This window comes from Sinocyclocheilus anshuiensis, unplaced genomic scaffold (genome assembly GCF_001515605.1).
Source record: "Sinocyclocheilus anshuiensis isolate Anshui unplaced genomic scaffold, SAMN03320099.WGS_v1.1 scaffold810, whole genome shotgun sequence".
In the NCBI taxonomy this organism is placed as follows: Eukaryota; Metazoa; Chordata; class Actinopteri; order Cypriniformes; family Cyprinidae; genus Sinocyclocheilus; species Sinocyclocheilus anshuiensis.
In genome coordinates, this window is record NW_015542409.1 from 1,216,664 (window position 1) to 1,224,311 (window position 7,648).

General features: G+C 38.3%; 1 protein-coding gene across 1 annotated transcript; it reads right to left on the minus strand.

Moving 5' to 3' along the window:
- Window positions 1-39: 39 nt before the first annotated feature.
- On the minus strand, window positions 40-5,969 carry LOC107693242 (14-3-3 protein beta/alpha-1-like). Its single transcript, XM_016492554.1, has 4 exons — window positions 5,820-5,969; window positions 4,634-4,797; window positions 1,300-1,395; window positions 40-1,122 (listed from the first exon to the last, which is right to left on the minus strand). Exons 1-4 carry the CDS (start codon window positions 5,875-5,877, stop codon window positions 1,054-1,056), a joined length of 387 nt encoding a protein of 128 aa, XP_016348040.1. The 5' UTR covers window positions 5,878-5,969; the 3' UTR covers window positions 40-1,053.
- Between the last annotated feature and the right edge of the window lie 1,679 nt (window positions 5,970-7,648).

The window sequence follows — 7,648 nt, forward strand, 5'->3', positions numbered from 1 at the left end:
CCTAGAGAAAACAATAAAACACATTTCAAGACAAAACTGTATGGTTTATAAAATGGTCATTTTAATTCAGGTTACATAGCTGTTATGTAGGGCTTGTACATTTTCACAAGGCTTTGGGGAGACTACAGTCAATGATTAGCAAAAACACAAGTGGTCCAAATAACTATTGACATCACTTGACAAATCAAACATCCTCTCAGCATGTGCATAAACCTGCAATGAAAAGTACTTAACCAAACTGTGGAACAAGTATGCAGTATTGGTTCCCATTCCAGTGTATATTGAAAAATGGGCATGCATGATATTTTTTCATCTTTTTTTTTCTTTATAGTCATCACAAGCCATCGCAAGGTAACACATTATAGTGAAAACCATAACCAGGCAGGAGTGTTTCGTGACCTTCATGATGAAGACATGATTCAAATGGTCCATGAAAAGTGCATACTTGGCTGAGCAAAGCTAGCTGACTTGGTACATCATACAACAGCCTTCCTGCTATCAATACTAAAGCACAGGCCCATTTTAAGCCAACACTATGATGGTCAACAAGACATTTATCTCATTCAAGTGTACGTTGATCTCCCTAGAGAGACATAAAATGGAGGTGATAGCAGGACAGGAAATAGCCATGCTTGAGGCAAAACACTTTGCATTTTGTGACCGACACTTCCAATGTTTCAGTTCACCAGAATATACACACTAGTCGCTTTGTCACAATTAAAGGACAATTGATTTTATGTGAGGCTAATACTTTTCTACAGCAGACACTGCACATATAGAAGTCCAAAGGACAAAAACATGAAACTGAGGAGTGTAAATGTTACTTTAACTTAATATTTACTTTCATTACCACCACAAGCCAGGTGGTGGAAAACTGAGCAAAAAAAAAAAAAAACAGACTGATTGGAATTCCCACACTCACAGCTCATTGGTAATGATCATGGGCTTACATGGCTAGAATAATCATAAGTGAAACAATAAGGAATGAAGAAGTGTAAAAAGTTGACTTTTTCCAGGATTATTTTTCTTTCATTTGTGGACTGATGTGGGTGTTTAGTTCTCTCCTCCGTCTCCTCCTTCACCTCCTTCACCCTCATCTGCAGCATTGTCAGAGGTCCATAACTAATAATAATAATAAAAAAAAAAACAGGATAAAAAGCTGTACTTGAATACTGAACATTTATATTTGGAATACTCAGTATAAATGAATGTAATATAACTTATCAAAAACACATTCCATAGTTTCAGATGATTATTTTTGGTTTTCTGTACGTCAGTATGACCTCCTTTGTAACTCACCGTGAGGTTGTCTCTAAGCAGCTGCATGATAAGTGTGCTGTCTTTGTACGAGTCTTCATTCAGTGTATCCAGCTCTGCAATGGCTTCATCAAAGGCCTGCAAGCACAAGGCCACAAGAAGTTGAAGTATGTGAAGAACCACAAAAGTCAAGCCTCTGGTATGCGAACCACGTGTCTGATGAAATTCAAAGCTTGAGGAAAAGCTAAAAATCCAGAAGGACAAGTGGGTAAAATTTCCATAGGAATTTCCCTGTGTTGAGCTAAAGGTCTAATTAAAGTTGAAGTGAGTATTTTCCACTACTACCAACACCTAAAAGAATGAAAAAAATGAGACCCAACCCTATCTGCTATTGTTTTGAGAAAAACCTGTAAAATCCCTGCTCAACAGCTTATTACAGGTAGTCCCTCCTCAAACTCAGATTACTGGTCAAGCTAAAAGCTGAAAGCTTTTTTTTTTAATTATAGACTTTAAAATTAAAATGATGTAAATTACTCACCCTCATATCTTTCAAACAAGATATTTTAATGAAACCTGAGAGGTCCCTGTTCCTCAAAAAGTTACAATCACTTTATAAAATTAACGGATTTAATTTAGGCTTTTGTGTTGTGTGCTCTATACAGTGCCCTCCATAAGTATTGCAACAGTAAAGACAAAATTGCTCTGTTTGCTGTGGAGTCAAGATATTTGCAAATATGATTCAAAGATGAATATGAGACAAAACTACAGAATGTCACATTTTATTATTAGCCGTTTCAACACTTACATGTTTTACCAAATAAAAAGGACAGCACTTTTAGAGTTCATCCCACTATTTGATGTGAGCCATAAGTATTGGGACAGTTGAACTTAAGGCAGATGTAAAAGATTAAAAGCTATTATTTTGTTGCAGAGCCCTTGCGTGCGATCACAGCAGTGAGTCTGCGACCCATAGACATCACCAGAATCTTGGTCTCATCCTTTGAAATGCTTTTCCCAGTCTTTAAGGCAGCCAATTCCAACTGTTGCTTGTTTTGGGGAGTTTCTGCCTTTAGTTTACTCTTCAGCTGGTGAAATCCATGTTCAGTCGGATTTAAATCTGGAGATTGATTTGGGCAATCCAAGACTTTACATTTTTTTTGCCTTGATAAACTCCTTGACTGAACTGGCAGGGTGTTTTGGGTCATTATCCTGATGCAATGTGAAGCACTTTCTGATGAGTCTGGTGACATTTTCTTGAATATTGGTAGCCAGGATCATTTGTACCCTTCCAAATTCATTCTGCTACTGTCATCATACATTAATTCATCATTAAAACTGAGAGGGCCTGTTCCAGAGACAGCCATGCATGCCCATGCCATGACACCACCTCCACCATGTTTTACAGACGAGGTTGTATGCTTCGCAGTTCCCTTTTTCTCCACACTGTTGCTTTCCCATCACTTAGAATAAGGTTAATCATTGTCTCATCTGTCCATAAAACTCGGTTCCAAAACTCTACTGGCTTTTGCAAACTCTAATCTTGCCTTTGTATTTTTGGTGCTGGTCAGATGTTTGCATCTTGCGGTGTAGCATCTGTAGTTCTATGTCAAAGTCTCCTGCGGACAGTAGATTGTCAGAGCGTCACCCCAGCTTTCTGGAGGTTGTTGGTGATTTTACAGACACGTATTTTAGGGTTCATTTTCACTGTCTGTCATCGACCACTGTTGTTTTTCTCAGCCGATCAGGTCGTTATTGGCTGCTGATGACTCCGGTGGTCTCCAAACTCTTGATTTCTCCATGCCCTTTGTTTTTGCTGTAGCTCTAATTGACTTCCTCTTTTCTTTTAGCATCCAAATTGCATGCTTATCTCTCAAAGTCAGCTCCCTCGTCTTCATCCTGGTTTGTGTGTATTGTCATCGAATGCAAGACTTAGAATGCAGAAGCAATGGATATAACTGATACGACACATTCCCTGCGTGCTTTATCTCTCAGTTCATTCACAGCATGATTAAAGTTTATCGGACAGAGGGGTTACAGATGTCTTGACTCCACAGCAAACAGAGCAATTTTGTCTTTACTGTTCCAATACTTATGGAGGGCACTGTATATGCGTGTCGATCAATGTTTAGATGTAAATAAAAGCCATAAATGAAATTTGTTCATCACATAAAGTGAAAGTATCTATTTACAGGACTTTAATTAAACCACATGATTCATATGGATTAATTTAATGATGCTTTTACGACCTTTTTGGATCTTCTAAGTTTTGGTTACCTGGACTTTTAATGTGGGGACAGCAATCTCTACGGTTTCATTAAAAGTATCTTAATTTGTGTTTCCAAGACTAACTAGTGCTGGGCGGTATGACCAAAAATTTATATCACTGTATTTTCCAAAATTATACCGGTTTCACAGTATATGATGGTATTTTTTTTCATGCATGACCGGGTGTTAACCACATTTTCTACTGATTGAGAGAGGAAATACCGCAGTAGATTGACTTAAAAATTGTCATTTTAACTGAAGATATTGTTTGTCATTTAGTTTTCCTATAAAAAAAGTAAAAAAGTTAAAAAAAAAATACTGATAAGATAACAATACTACTACGAATTCTACTGCTAATAACGCACTAAGGATTAATGAGCTGCTGGATTCATGAATATTGATCACGTTGTGTGTGTTCGCTCGAACTGATTTGCTGAAATCAAAACAGGGATGATATTAGGTGAGTGTGTTATTTTGACAGCAAAATACAACAAAGAATATAGTTTCCATGTAGCGCGTCAATTCTGCATGGTATGTAAGACTCTCTTGCTCTCTTTCTCTTTGCCTGTGTGAGAAAAAGTTCGGGGACGCTCCATCTCGATCGGGAGCAATTAAATAATCGTAATGACACCAAACAATAGAGAATTTTTGGACAAAAAATGGCTTGCGACAAGCTGCGAATCGGGCCACACCCCTCGATCGTTCGGGGGTGCAAATCGGGATTAAAATCGGCCTTAAAATCCTCTAGTGTGTGGCCTGGCCAGCTTAATACATTCAGCTGTGCGCTCACCACAGTACAACAGTGAAAAGGGACCCCTCTCAAACAGTGTTGCGCCGCATTCTGAACGTTGTTTAAGTGACATACACCGGCATTGCAGTATAATAAAAATTCATAGCAAAAATAAAGACCGGTATTCGATATGAACTGGTATACTGCCCAGCACTAAGACTAACCAAAAAACTTATGGGTATGGAACGACATGATTTTCATTTTTGGGTGGACCTTTATCCCTTTAAAGCATGAGACACACAGTGTCAGAAATGTATACAGCAATTAAATCAATAAGTTAGGTAAATAGCAACAGAGTGGTATTGTCATCTAAAGACCTACTTGTTTGGCCAGAGCGCAGGCCTGCTCAGGAGAGTTGAGGATCTCATAGTAGAAGACAGAGAAGTTGAGAGCCAGTCCGAGACGGATGGGGTGTGTGGGCTGCATTTCCTTCTTACTGATGTCAAAAGCATCCTGGTAGGCACCTTGAGAGTTGGTTATCGTCTCTGTAGTGACAAAAAAAAAAAAAAAAGTTATATGACACAATATTAGTGATTGGTAAAATATTATCTTCCAGCAATGAGTCAGTGTTTTTTGTCTCAAAAACAAAACTCTAGGAATGTGGACTTCTTAATCCTTTTACTGGACTCCAAGGTCCCCTTTGTCCAAGACAATATTCAAAACTATTATATGTTGATATGTACATCTGGTTGTAATAAAAACAAACTCAAAAATATAATGTCAGTTTAATGTGTAAGTATGAATATGAACAGAATGGTATAAGCATGAAAATACATAAGCATTGTCAATCACAGAATGCCTTAAAGGTGACATATCATGAAAATCTGACTTTTCCAGGTTTTAAGTGCTATAATCAGGTCCCCGGTGCATCTACCAACCAAGGAAACGTGATAAAGATTAACCCAGTAACTTTGTTTTGGTAAGCCTTTTTTTGCAAGCATCTGAGAAAACGAGCGCGTCAGATTTCGCCCCCTTGGTGACGTGGCAAAGGGATCTCATTATTATTACATATTGTAAAAAGGGGCATAATATGTATCCTTTAACACAATATCTAAAAGCATAACAGGCACTCATTTTAAATCAGAGAACGTAAACCCTTAAGGTCTTTGACTAAAGGTCGAGATGGAGAAATATCCTCCAGCGTTAGATGCATGGAAATGTATCGTGAGGCATATTCTATCTGGTGCTCCTGTTCTGCCTGCCAGAAGAGGAATAAAGGCCCCAGAGGACGGTCTTCCAGAAGGACAAGCAGCTGACTCAAGGAGGGTGCAGAAAACACTCCAGGGCACCTAAAAACTCGGCACAGAACCCAGACTCATTCATCCTGAATTTGAAGTCCAAAGACCCAATTTGGCCCAGAGCAAAGCACAAGATGCAGCACAAACGAGGTCTCCCAAACACAGACCAAATTTGAGTAATTCACATCTGAGATGGAAACATTTGTGCTAAAATATGAGAAACAACATGCATATACAGCTCTTTTATTCATAGCAGAAATAACACTTACCCTTCCTGTCATCTCCTGAGGCAACCTCTGCAAGATATCTGTAGTAGTCACCCTTCATCTTTAAATAGAAGACTTTGCTCTCAGCATTTGTTGAGTTCTTGATCAAATATTCGCCCAGCAGTCCCTAAGGGTGGGAAGAGAGAGGAAGTGTAAGAATAGACAGATAAAAAGAGCTTGTTTATCTACCTTAAACAAAACTGCTACAACAGAAGCAATTAATTACGGTGGAAATGGCTGCAGTATTATGGCATTATAAACATTAAATATTAACTGAAAAAGTAAGCACAAAGTTTCTCACATTTTATACTAAGAACCCAAATTCTCCTCCACTGCAGTTTGAGGCTACTACACTGACTAATATTCAGCATCTTCCCCAGTTTACCACATTCTGGGCGTTGGTGGTTCAGTAGGGCTGTTAGACAAACCATGCAAACACAAATAAACACAACTGAAAAGCAGAGAACGGTGCAGACTTCCTGTGTGACAGCCCAGCCCTTTCAATGCTCAGTCTGTCATTTTAGATCTGCTGTGCCAACCGCGTACATTTCCCCAGTGTCAACGGAAAAAAAAAAGAAAGGAAAAGAGCAAAAATGAAGGAGGAAACTAAAAAGAGAAGAAATTAAAAAAAAAAAAAAAAAGAAGAGAAGAGACTGAGACATGAAAAATGACATCAGCGTATCTAATCTAAAGAGGGCAGTCATGGTACTCTGGCCCCACATGACCCTGTGACTGCACAGTCTGAGCAGCAGCCACATCACATGTGCTTCCTAATGCCCGATTTAACAGCACGTCTGAGCAATGCAACACACACCCCTCATGACAACACAGACAAGGATGTGTCAGAACATAAAAGCCACTGCCAGCATTGAGGCAATAAAAATGTTTACAATGTTCATACTGAAGAAACCAGAACGCTTTCTGGATTTCTTCCAGGCTTTTACCAAGCATAAAGCATGTTAAGTATGTGATCTGAAGAGCAACTGAATATTGATGGAATAAAGGTCACCTTGGGTGTTGTGAAACAGAAGAAAGGGAAACCACATGCAGACAATCTTGTGTAAACCAGAAACACTTAGAAGCAGCTACTGTTAAGCCTGTTGTAATAATCAATATATCGACTTATCGCGCAATATATGTACATGACCTCAATCATTTTTGATGACGCAATATATCGCCCATTATATTTACTTAAAAATTAATGTCACCATGTTTTGTACATTCCACTTGCGCCTGTGTCTTTTGCAACTTCTCGTACATAACGTGGTGTAGCCATGAGGTGCTAGTTCAAATTTAAAAAATGCTTAACTACAGAAAAGTTTCATCTGCAGATGTGGTCTTGTTTAGGGATCACAAAGGCGTGCATACGGACATCTGACTGCTAAGTAGTGATGGTGTTTTTCAGCAATAGTGTGCACCCTTAAATTACAGAGAAAAGAAGGTCAGGGAAAAATCTCCATACAAGTTCTTTGTGCATTTTTCTTTTTTCTTGTTACTTTGCACTTTTTGTTAGAAAATGTTTATTTACTATTTATTCGGGTTTTTTAAGGTATCTAATATTTTGATACTTAATTTCCGTGATTCTTAAAAATATTAAATAAATAAAAAAAGTTTGTTGTCATTTGGAAGTGTGTAGGCCTTCTTGCATTATTATGCTGTTACACTATGATTATATATTCAGTGGCATAAAATGGTCTTTAAAATGACAATAATATCGCTTATCGCAATTATTTCTGGGGCAATATATCGCACAACAAAAAGCTGTTATCGTGACAGGCCTAGCTACTGTATCCTGAACCTAGAGACCTAGAATTAGGGAGTCTCTTAAATGG

Excerpts from the sequence above, each read along its gene's own strand:
- LOC107693242 (XM_016492554.1), bottom strand. The coding sequence starts at position 5,877 with ATGAAGGGTGACTACTACAGATATCTTGCAGAGGTTGCCTCAGGAGAT. Across the intron at positions 1,396-4,633 it reads CCTGCGCTCTGGCCAAACAA|GCCTTTGATGAAGCCATTGC; the intron begins GTAGGTCTTTAG and ends TTGTGCTTGCAG. Across the intron at positions 1,123-1,299 it reads TGCTTAGAGACAACCTCACG|TTATGGACCTCTGACAATGC; the intron begins GTGAGTTACAAA and ends TATTATTATTAG.